Below are 12,905 nucleotides of genomic sequence, written 5' to 3'. Positions count from 1 at the left end.
CCAGTTTCTATGACTAAACAGAGCAGCCTAATTAAACTTTTTTTTTTTTTTTTTTTTTTAAGCTGCTCTATTAAATCCCCAAGTACAATAATTGCCACCAATCAGACCTTGCTCCAGCCTTTTCTGACACTGGACAAAATTAAATATTGCTACACTGCCTGTGCCTCCCCATCTGCACATGAAAAATTGCAGTCAGGGCAGGTAGCTCAGCGTGTCTCCCGACAGGACAGGTGGCACCCACAGCCCCAGGGGCCGCAGGTGGGACCTGGCCACAGCTCAAAGGCAAGCATGAGCCACCAGCTTTCCCTCCTGGCTGCTCAGTATGCCCCCATCTTCACCTGGCTCTGACATCAGATTCGCATGTAGTACGGTGACAGAAATAAATTACTGAGGTGCAGACCTTGACCCGACAGTTAATTCTGTGTTTCAGTACTACCTGTGGCTTGCCCTGCTTGAACCCACGTCCCTGAAAGGTTTACTATCCTTTACAGTCATTAGTCCCTTTGCAGTGGGTTGAGAATGCTTCATGTTAGTGCAGAAGTGACATAAGCAGTAAAATGCTGGATGTATATTCTCCCTCTGGTACCCAGCTTGGAGCTGCCAGCATTTGCATGGTAAATATGAAGAGAAGTCAAATGCATACTTGAGGGAAGGAAAGCAACCTCCAGGCTGAGAAATATGTTTTCACAATCTTTATAATGCAGTGAGACAAATGGGAACAGAGACCTTTGCTCAATTCTCTCAAATTTTGGAAAGTAAACAACCTTTTGGAACAGCGCTTATAATTTCAACATAGTGTAGCCCATTTAATATATAGTGGATTAGTGCCCGTTCTGGCAGGATTTGATCTCCTAGGACTTTTTGTGAGCTGCTGTAAAAAAAGGAAGGAAAAAAAAAAAAGATGAAAAACATTAATTGTGCAGCAGGCCTAGAGTTTCCCCTGAAGAGATTTTAAAATCCCAGGGTTAGGTTGGTTAGAGAGTGAATGAATCACGTTTATAAAGAGACGCAATCAGTTAAGAAGAAGCTATCACTGGTGCCAGTTGCTTTCATAATCTCTTAACCACGGTACAGGAATGCATAGTACTGGCAGTGAGAAAGCAGTAAGGAGCTAATAAGTACAGTTTAATTAAATGCAGAAGACTGGAAATAAGTTTCTTTGTTTCCCCCCCCTAAAACCAGACTTAAATAGAAGCACACTGAGATTTTTAGTTTAAAGTATGCAAGCATACATGTACAGATATGTATACACAAACATATACTGGCACCCTACGTAATTTACATTGGACGGAGTAAGCAGTAGTTCCCCTGAGGCACTACGTGCACATGGAGCTTCCCAGATGGATGCATTAAAAGGTATGCCGCACCAAGCCACACCATACATTACACTAAAGCATCAGGAAACCATGGTGCAAAAACAATTAGAACTTTTTTTTCTGGCATTTCTCCTTTACCCGAGGTGTAAAGCTGCAGCACTTGAGATGTAACAGGTAGCCCCAAAAATTTCACTTGTGGTGCAAGTTACCTGCTTGTCTGAAAAAAGCCTCTCTTCTACCTAACAAAAAGTCTTGGGGGAACTGTGCTGATGAACATCATAGAAACAATTCAAGCAGACTGACAAGATATGCTAATATTGCAGTACTTAATAATTTTGTCAGTACCCAGGATTCACATGAAATGTCCCTATAATTCAGTATGAGTTTAATTCAAAAAAGTTTTGGAGGAGTTGGTATTCCATCAAACATCCAACTGCCAAGTACTAATTTTGGCTACATATATTGATAGAGACAGGAGAGATGGTCCACTGTCTTTATATAAATATTGATAAATATAGATAAAATCTGATTTGTTGTATTTTTATTTTATTCTATACATGAGGTAGTTGCATATAATGTATATACGTAATGTAAAATAGAGATGAAAATCTCTATTTTCATAAAATGGAAGTGTTCAAGTTACAAAACATGCAGAAATATACTTTACTGCTTTTATGACATTTATAGTTCAGTTACTGCTGAGAAAGATGAAGCTCTTCATAAAAATCAAACTTGAAATTTTTCTAGATTGCTGAAGTCTAATCAACTGTCCTAGCACTTATTTCTCAAAGGAGTAAAAAGCAACAGCAGCAATGGCATTTGCTGCTGCCGGAACTGTTTGGCTTTATTTATTTTTTTTTCCCCTCTTTTTTTTTTTTTTTTCCCCTCCATTTGTTTGAAGCTAGCTGTCAGTCAGGTCTGCTTCACCAAGGAGGGTAAGGGGGAAAGGGGTGTCAGTCAAGGCCACAGACAGCCTTTACAGGAAGGCTTCAAGGGACACACAACTAGTTCAGCTAACCAAGCCTGAAAGCTAATGTTAAGGGAACAAAACTTCAATAACTTAAAAACTTTAAAAAACGAGTAACAAACTAGTCAGTATTCTCCAAGAGAAATGTGGAGACAAGCAGCTTCTTATGTGAATATTAAGACAGAAAAATATTTTAAGACTAGTGATAAAATATTCAATCAGGACAGCATCTTTTTAACATTCAGAAGAGGGTATTCAGGAACTGTATCATTTCGCTCATTACAGATGAGCAAACACCATCATTATCATCACCATCACTTATCATTTTCAGCCTCTGGAGATTCCAGCCAGGACCAGCACTCTACTGTGCTGGAGATTGTACAGATAGACAAGGAGAGGCGTTCCTTGCCCTGAAGAGCTTATAATTTAAACAGGTAAAACAGAAAAAGGAAACTGTATTAATCCCCCTGCGCAAGGAAGCACATGGAAGTTGGTTCAGCAGAAACTGTATATATTGGAGACTGTCTATATAGCGGAGTTGGAAATTGGACACATGCTGAGAATGAGAGATGGCAAGCTAGGAACACTTGGAGCAAGGCTTTTTGTTTGGTTGGTTTGGGTTTTTTCTTCGCTTGTTTCCTTTTACAACAGGATAGATCAGCTCATAATTCAATTATTTGCCTAGTAACAACCACATCATCTCAAAAATAAAAACTATTTGCATGACAATGACTCAGAAGAGAAGCAGAAGCAAACACGAACATCAACAGAAACCTTAGACTTGAAAAAGATGACCTGTACTCTGTTTTTCATCCCATTATCTTATTCTTCATGGCATGACATGTGGGGTTTTCTGATTGCTCAGGACAGGCCACAATAATAGGAACCGATTTGGCTCTTTGACTACTATTTCTATCTCTCTGCTGAAATTCGGAGAGAACAGGGCTGAAAATGCACTCAGGGGTACTCAGTAAATATAAGCCAGCCATAGGAGGCAGTTTACACATTGGGTTCATGGACCTGACCTGAACACTGGGAAAAAAAAAAAAACAAAACAAAAAAAACAACACTAAAGTTCTCTTTACTCCAAAAGAAAACCTTTTAACAAATTAGTCCCAATACATTTCTTTTGCTCTAATTCCTTCCTAAAGTAGAACATGTTCTGTCACTTGTCCTCTCTATCTTTTTTTACTGGACCAAGCTCTTTATCTGTCTCTTAAGAAAGATTCTGGGTTGACAAAATACTTTTCTCAAGGGTAAGATACTGATCTGCCTGCTGCCTCTCGGACAGCCTGGGGTTTAACTGAAAAGCAGATCATGTGAATCCCTTGGTACTTCTTTTATCTCTTTCTCTATTGTATTTGCCCTCTAATACACAGGAAGAACTTTTCTTAAATGAGATATTCTTATTTCCATTTAAATCAACAACATGCCAGATAAAATGTGTGCTGTCACAGACCCATTTATGCTGGACTTTACCCAGAATGGTGACTTCTAATAATTGATGCTGAAGTGGACATGAAAAGATTTAGGATGCTATAGAAACAAGATTTACAGTGAGTCATGACCTAGAAGGGAGGCAAGAGAAAGTGCTTAAGTTAATCAGCCGGTCAGCTCTGAGCAACAACAAAAAAACCTAGAGCTGTTGTTTCTTGCAGCTTGGTCCTTAACAATACCTGCCAACCTTCAGAGAGACAGCACCCATATAACTAATTCCAGAAGGCCACAGCTGGTTCTGCCCAGGGCCATGCAGCAACGTATTCTCTGTGATCTCTAGTGTCCTCTGTTTCAGAAACATGGTCCAGGGATTCACTTACAACCCAGACCCGCAGAGAGCTACACTGATGCTCTAGAGTTTATTTGCTTGGGTCCTGTACTTCACCTGTTGGAAGCTGTTCCCTCCCCACCCTCCACCACCATCTAAGAGGAAGAAACAAAGGCTAAGAATGCAGAGAGTTAAGAAAAGAGGTTTTCTGAGCATTACTAGATCCTCTTCCACTAACATACTTTCTGGTCTTTGGTAAATCTTTTCACCTCTCAGGAAGAAGTGCTCCCCTGTAAGATGATAAGTATTTGAGAGACTGAAGCTGTGTATATGGATGACAGTATACAATTAATTTGCTATATATCACTCCTATGACACAAGAAATGTTATAAAAAGGATTATGCTAGCTTTCCCCAGTCTTATGTTTGGGACCTCAAACTGCATATGAGGCATAATTAAATAAATTCCACTTATGTAGCGAGACACCCATTAGCTAACTCAGTTAACACTAGTTACCCCATTGTTTACTTCCTTGTCCTAGGTGTTCTTACATATAGCACAATCCATTGGCTTAAAAAAAAACAATAAAGAGAAAGAATAAAAGTTTTTGTAAGCAGGTAATGGTCTGAGAATGCAAGCATCTTGCCCAGTCTGGCATGTTTCTCTAAACAATATTTACTATGAAGAAGAATGACAAGAGATTGACGATACAAGGAAAGAAAAAAATTCCTTAGTAACTTATTAAACTTTTTTAAAAAGTGTGAAGAGGGAATTTCATTAAGGTGGGAAAGAATTGACATGTTTTAAGATTACACCAGACTAAATTCAAATGATTAATGGCTTGATTTTCAAATTTGCTGAGAACTTGTATTTCCAAGATGCTGACTTCAAAAGAATTTTTGGGTGTTCAGAACTTCTGTAAATCAGGTCACAGTGACTTGTCTAAGGTCATACCAAAGCAGCTGATGACAAAACTGAGAACAGATACTGCCCTCCAAAGTCCCAGTTCACAACCATACAGTAAACCTACCTGGAAAACCTACTTCATTGTTTTAAAAGTGAGTATTCCAGCTAAAATCACGACTATATGATGCTGGTCCTTCTCTGCATAAATAGCAGAGACACTTCTATCTGAAAACTGCATAATTTAAGTTGCATTTACAGAAAGAATATTTCTTATTGTTAACAAGCTATGCTAAATATATGAAAATCGAATACTTTGAAATCTCATAATTTGGTAAATGGGTGATGCAGCAAAGCAGAGATTTGAATGTTTGGTGGGAGTGTGAAAGAGCACCCAGAGGAGAACATCAGTTACAGTTAAAAACAGGACAAGTCCTTTGTTGCTCCTCTGTCACACATTGTCAACAGTCTTCTTTTTTTATAGTGCCTCTACCTAATTCATGTCAGAGGGAAAATAGGTAGTAAGACAGTAGAATGACCTTGACCAATCAGAAAATTAGTGATACCCATTCAAGCTCTAGTTTTAAAGAGAAAAATTGGACATCAACTTCCATCTTTTACCTGTGCTTTCACCAATGTCACTGCGCGGAGTTTCTTGACTGCTTCAGTAATGTCTCTGGTTTCCACAAAACCAAGGACACTGCAGATTGCCTTGGCTACTTCAATCACATTATCAACTTCATGCTGTTGATAGCAAAGAAAGAAAAAGAAAAAAAAAAAAAGGGCAAACAGTAGACACATACCAATTATCAGAAACGCCTTACCATAAACTTCATGCCAGTGAGTATGTAGAAAACCATATCTACTCAGCCAAAATTCAAACACACCGTGCATTAGTCTGGCTACGTTGAAATCACTACCAACCAATAGCCTCCTAAGGATAGCACAGTTTTTGTTCAATTATCTTCCACAAAACGTGCCTTGTTGAGACTGTGACAAATTTAGTATCTAAGACTGATTTTGAGGTAAAACATTGGTTTGTCTGAACTTCACGAGCGTAGAAGCACTGTAAAGAAACTTCTGAGAAAACCTGAACCCAAATGATTCAAAAGCTTTCTGATGTTCTTATGATACTGTGAATTTATCCCCACTATTGTCTCCTACCCATCTCTGTGAGAGCTGGCAGACAGCCATGTTCCTCCTAAAAATAGCAACCGTGTGGGAGGCTGCATAATCTGACACCTGTGGACTGAGTACTTCTGCAACTAGCTTTTCTACAAAATATATATATATAGTTCAAACTATTAAATCTTATTGCTAATAAATTTAGATCTTTAAATATTACTATATGAAAAAAATCTCTAGGTGAATAATCTCAGAAATACTTTGGGGAATTCAAGAAAAAAAAAAATTTGGATCCCAAGGGAAGGAAAATATCAAGAACTCTATGTTCAGGAAAATAAATAAATAAATACAAATTCATGGGTTTCCTGCATAGTTATATCACTTCATTAAACCTTAAAATATATTCTCTGAACAAGTGGAAGCTCTCCTATAAATATTCTCCATGTTCCTGTACTGATAAATGTTCCTTTTAGTGTGCTACAGCATGTCTATGTACTGATAAAACCATTTCTCTAACCCATCCATTTCATGCCTGAAAAAGAAAAATTGTACCAGGATTAACCTTCTATTTTTAAGCTTAAGGTCTATATACAGACTGTACTGAGAAGGTTACCACCTGTCATTAATACAAATAAATAAAATATATTGAGGTTACTAATTCCACATTACTTGCCTTCAGCAGAACTAAAGCAGGAATTAATTACATAAAATATCCTCAAATATTTGCTGATCAGAATTCTTTTAAATATAAGTTGTTGGGTTGGGGTTTTTTTAGTAATTAAAGACAGCAACACCTTTTCATACCAGAGGCTCTGGAGAGAAAAAGGCTATGGCTGACTGTGATCTCTTGAGAACTTTAGACCTTCCTTTGGTCTGAAGTTGATTCACCCTTCTGCCAATTTACAAGGAGTGCATTTCCTTTCTTTAGTATTTCTTTCCTACCACTTAGATTTTTAAATTGAACTCTTGCGGGATTTACACTCTATGCATATATACATTACCTGTAGAAGTAAAAAACTGTAAAAATGCCATGGCTTTGTTACCATGTATAACAGTGACAAAACCAAAGCATTATGTATACCAGTTTAATGTACAGTTGCTGAAGAAATGCATATATATACACACATATATATTTTCATTTACTATATATAGTTTGTAATTAAAAATTAAACATAATTATAATTTAGCATTTAATTTAAATACATTTTAATTTAGCATTTTTCTTCTTCACAAGTGGATATGGATTATTAGAACAAGGGATATTATGTCTGTAAAGACACATTCGTGCAGGACAATTTCTGAGCAGTACACAAGCAATAGATATACACGAGTAATCCTTGAGTAGAGAAACAGCTCTACTGCTGGACAGAAAAAAAACCAACAACCACCAAAGCCAACAGTTTATGTATTTTTGTACATACATGTGTACGTTGGGTATCTTGAGGATTGTATCCATTTCTGTTTAATATACTATTCTGTTTAGAGATAAATTAATAAAGTACTTAATATTTTCTAGAAGCAACTATACCATAGACTTTGTTTATATGGTAGCTACTTCTAAGGAGCATATTGCAGATCAAGGGGAATAAGCATATTAAAAAAAAATTGTGTAATACTGTATACTATGAATGATTACCTCTTTCACACTATTTCTCTTTCTGGATATTATCATGTAATGATAATAATGTTTTCCTTTTCCATATGTAGATATATGACATTGATTTTTGTCACAAAGTAGGGAAGACAGAGATTCGTTTCTTACAGAACTTCTACATTTTCTGAAAGTCCAAAAGAATTATAGTCAACATCTTGTATATGTGTTTTTTCCCTCTACATATTTAAATACCAGCAGAACCTTTGAAGGATATTTTGGTTTTTAAATTATTTATGTGATAAAAAATGCTACTTCTTTCTAGAACTTCTACACTCTGTATTAAAAATTTACAAAGTTTTCTCTCTACATTAATAGTACATTCTGAATAGATTTAAAAATTAAGTGCATGGCAAGTGATTATCAGGAAACCAGAATGGCTAGTTGTCTGACTGCACACACACTCTGGGAACACTTTTTACTTTTTAACCCAACAGCACCAATCCTCCCCTCACCTTGTGCCAAATACCCTAAACTTTTCTCTTCTTTTTTAATTTTCATTTTATAGAGCCATTATCCATCATAAAATGAATTTTGCATTCATTGATCATTACTAATAATGACGGTAGTGGGCTTGTCACAAAAGTCAGAAGTATTGGTATCTCCAAGGCTTTTTAATACGCATCCCTGAACAAGGAAAATTTAAATTACGTAGATAAATCTGAAAAAAAATTATTGATTTTTTTAAACTGAGAATCTCAAGATCTGTCTGATTAAAACTGAACACTTAAGAAAGTTCCAGGCAAGTATGGAACTTAAGCAGGTACACATGTGCTTAATTTAGTATATGTGAGTAACTCCCAGTGGCTTAAAGTTCAGAGTGTGCTGAGGGTGGCTTGTGGTGAATCACAAGAAGGGTAACAAACCCTCCCAGTGATGAGTGCTAGCCTTGAAAATCAATATAATGATTCCCATGTAACCTTGGGATAGGGGGCAGTTAGAAAGATCCCAATTTTAAACCTTCTTAAAGGAATCTAATCAGATGTTAGAGAAAATAAGTAAACAGGATTCAAAGAACGGGTTCTCATTTTTTGCTTTCTTTACTATATATTTATGACTATAACTTATTACATTACAGCTCCATAATTTTTCAAACCACTTATTAAAGCAAAGTAAAAACACTAGTTTTAATTATAAGTTTGAAAAACATACACTCTGATGCCTCTGAATGGAAACATCTGCGTGATGATCTGACCTATGTCGTTAAGTTGCAATCCTGCTCTTTTAAGCAATTCATATGAAATTTATTGAGTGTCCCTGTGTAGACAAGACCTTCTTAAAAAAAATAAACTATGGAGAAATTTAGCTCTAGAGTAACACATGCACATTTGTTGCATAGCATGAATATTTGAAAAATGTCCTGTCTTCCCTTTATAAAAAGTTAATGATCTTAAGTAATTGCTTACTCAAGGTAAAAATCTTTAGCAAAAACAAATTTAAGAGTGTTTCATTATAGGTCTGAGGAATATCTACAGAGCATCAGTTGCACAGGGTGGATTGTAATGCCTCATTAATATTGACATTATAGCTTTCTTTGAATTTGGAATCTTACTTTAGGCCCTAAAATTTCAAGTGAATGAGAGTAACTACACTGAGGAGTCTACTTCAGTAAAGAAATATATATGCACATTTCAGTTAGGGGACCTCAATTTTCCAAATAGTTATGACTGCATCACATTTTATACACTAAGTAGTTCCCTTTGAGAAGTTGCTTACAAAGAAAAGTTCAGTGAATACCTACACAGTATCAAAACCAGAGCTTTATTTTGTAGCTAGGCACAGTTCAACAGCTTTTAAATTGCTATGCGTTTTGCAAAAGAAAAGCGTCAAATTTATAGAAAAATGTAGAATAGTTTTACCTACGTAAAGGTGTATTGATATATATGTATTCATGTACATGTCTATGTATACGTGCATTTTTATATATATGTATACATACATGCACTTTTATGTATGTGCATATTTTCTGACTATTCAAAATAGAAATACCTGTGGATCAAGGATATCCAGAAAGATTAAAATCTGGACTTGAATATAGGTGACAGATTTCTGAAACAAGAATTTTATGTTTTAACTTGTATTTAAAAGAAAACCATACTTCAGCATAATGAGTTATAATTCTGGAATATCTCCATGTTACATCAGTATTTTTTGATTTTACTAATGTCCTTCGTTTTCTTTACAGTTCCAAACCCTAGAAAGTCAGTTAGCATGACACCTGAAACGCAGATCAAATAGCCATTTGGTTTCTTCCAAGCTATCACTCAAATAGACTTTTGTCCTTTAGACATTTATCCTTAAAACTTTAGTTAATAGATTTCCTAAGAGATTTCTCTTTTAAGCATGTAACACATTCACGTGGCAGCCCACAATACTTTAAAATAAAGCTCTTATGAGTTTTGCTTCCTAAGCTTAACCCTGCAAACTATTCCATGCTTGAATATATATCCTAGTATGTAAACATTTGGCTTGTGGGTTTGCAAAATCGGGAACAAATTTTGCAGATACATATAGTGCATTATACCTCTGCTAATTCCAAATATTATACTGCAAACCCAAACAATCCTGGATTTATTTAACAGGTTCCTTAACACTTAGAAATAGTCAGCTTTGATACTTTAAAGTTGTAGCACTTTCTTCCTAATCTCAAGCCAAGTTTTATTAAGAGAATTTATATTCTTTCAAAGTCAAGTTGAACTGACTTAATTAAAATTCTTCCTTAATTGTATTTGAGACAGATAGTAATTAGATACCTTTCATGTAGGAAGTTAATGCTTTTCTGGTATAACAAACTGAGTTACCTTATTTTCCAACAGATATTCCACTTGACCTCTATATTTCATAATAACTGAAACAAGGTTCCTTCTGGAAATTGAAAAGAAAGAAAACAACATCAAGTTAATAACAATTGAATAAAAAGGACAGGTTTGTGGGATTTTTTTCACATTCTATAAATTGGGAATAGTTTAATTGACAGTGATTTTATGTTGGTATAAAATAAGGACAAGCGCTTCTGTAGATACCACGTAATTGAGCCCAGATCTCCATGGTTTTTTGGTAGTTATTTGCCACAAAGCAGAGATGTAAAAATCTCCTACTTATACCTGGAGGATTCACGCTTCCCAAGAGAAAGAACTCCAGCAAGTGATTTGCTATTTCAGCGTCTGTTGAACTCCAAATCCCATTTATTTTACTCTTTCAGGTTAAGCAAGTGCTTAAATACTACCTTGAAGAAGGATGGACTGAAGTATATGCTACAATGTCTTCTTTCTCAATCACTCCACAGACTAAAGCTGCAGAGAATCAGGCAAAACATCTACAAACACTCTACATCTCAAAAACCCATACTAAGTCACAAGTATAAAACTGGATATTATAAAAAGGGACACCATTGCTACATAATTCATTAAACTTTATTTGCTTACAGTTGTCAAGTTTACATGCTCAAACTGTTTCAGCAACTATCTTCTCCATAGCATTACCTAAGCTATGAATTTGTTTTACTTCTGCAGATAGACATATAGCACCCTGTAGTCCCATGCCTTTGTCATGTTACAGAAGTTACCACAAAGTTTGTACAGTCAGATTGCTGTGCCTTAGCAAAGCTTCACTAATTAGGATTATGAACAGAAGTATACACTTCTCCACACTGAATTCTGGGATTGATGCTTCAGTTGTAAACCTCACCATCTTAGCACCACAGGCTCCAAGTGGTATCCCCAACAGATAACCAGAATCAGAGTTTTGCTTTTAATAGGCACCTGTGTAATTTTCTGTGTTTCAAACAAAATGAAATTCTAGCAGTCATTTATTTGTCAGATGAAACAAAACAAAAAAAGGTGCCTATGAGACCATGGCTAAGGTTATTACACACAGGAATACACTTTCCTTTTCCTTTGACAGCCTCCTCTGTCGAGTCTTCTCGAAAAAAATTCTAACTTCTATACCCCGCCTAGCCTACCGATTGGGAAAATGGACACGTTATTGCCTTGATGGTCCTCAGTGGTAGTCAGGGTTTGCATGTGCTTTTATGAAAAAGTGGAAATTGCAATTTATATTCTTTCTTCAGTGTTTATTTGTTTTCCTCTATCATTTATCCTTGACTCTTTTTTTTTCCTCTTCTATTTCCCACTGACCCTTTGTATGAGGGTTCTCTCTCTTCAGAAGGCATAGAAGGAATTCCACTCCCCCCCCGTCCCCGTCCCCGTGTTGCAGTCTAGTAGCTGAAAGTCACAAAAGTATTTTGATTGCTTCAGAGCAAATGGACTATTGTTTACAGAGAAATCCTGTGTGTCCTCATGTATCTTAGTTGGGCTAACTGAGCAATCAGAGATTAGAGTTGCAACTATAGTCCAAAGTACAGGTTTCACGGCACATGGTTAGACTTTCATTATATATATTGTATGGCAAGAGAAGGAAAGAGTCATTGCACTGAAATCACCATACAGAATAGAGAAACGTTAGGTGGCTAATACCAGACTGCATTTCCCCATAGATGCCTACTATTCACCTCCTCCTACAGATGGTTTTGCCTTTACAGCTTTTTATTTCCAATCTGCACTAGCCTTATCTAGCCAGGCAGTTTGTGTGTTGAGGAGCTGTCTGGCAATTCCTCCTGTAATCCTGTTAAATCATAGCTAATACAAGTTGTCGCTCTGCTTTGACCAAGTCTCCAGGCATAACATCTTTTTCATAGCATTACTCAGCTCAAAAGTAGGTCTGGACATATGAGCTTGCCTTGTTGCCTTGATGCATACAGGTAAGAATGTTTATTAGCATGCCTGACCTAAATGCAGGTTGCAGAATAATTTCATGAGTTATAACACTAGTTCAAAAAATTAGCATATTTTCCATCAGTTTATTTTACCCTAGAGAATTTTCTGTATAAAGTAGCCATAATTTTACATAATTAATAGAAAACAAATCCAGCAACTTGTAACGATGATCAAAATGCCTCTACTAATGTTTTCCCAAATCTTTTGGTTGCTAGATAACTAATAATACCCATATGTTATCATACAAACATACTTCATACTTGCACATCTTCGATAACTGTGTATAGATATGGCAATGCTAACCAACCTATGAACATTCAGTGTTTCTTTAACAATGAAGAAATTTTTGGAGCTTCTGGCAAGGCAATATGGTGCAATAATTTTGAAAAGAAATGGAAAAAAA

At 36.1% G+C, this 12,905-nt stretch overlaps 1 protein-coding gene across 1 annotated transcript in view; it reads right to left on the bottom strand.

Moving 5' to 3' along the window:
- The window catches only part of PIK3C2G (phosphatidylinositol-4-phosphate 3-kinase, catalytic subunit type 2 gamma), a 212,740-nt gene that overhangs the window by 162,763 nt on the left and 37,072 nt on the right, over positions 1 to 12,905 (bottom strand). The window contains exons 7-8 of the mRNA XM_009879655.1: positions 10,529 to 10,592; positions 5,573 to 5,695 (exon numbers count right to left, since the gene is read on the bottom strand). Of these exons, the coding sequence (XP_009877957.1) occupies positions 5,573 to 5,695; positions 10,529 to 10,592 (187 nt within the window). The remainder of the gene's footprint in view (positions 1 to 5,572; positions 5,696 to 10,528; positions 10,593 to 12,905) is intronic.

This window comes from Charadrius vociferus, unplaced genomic scaffold (assembly GCF_000708025.1).
Source record: "Charadrius vociferus isolate BGI_N301 unplaced genomic scaffold, ASM70802v2 scaffold90, whole genome shotgun sequence".
Lineage (NCBI taxonomy): Eukaryota > Metazoa > Chordata > Aves > Charadriiformes > Charadriidae > Charadrius > Charadrius vociferus.
The sequence above is the reverse complement of the archived record's forward strand: the minus strand, read 5'-3'. Positions and strand labels throughout refer to the sequence as shown.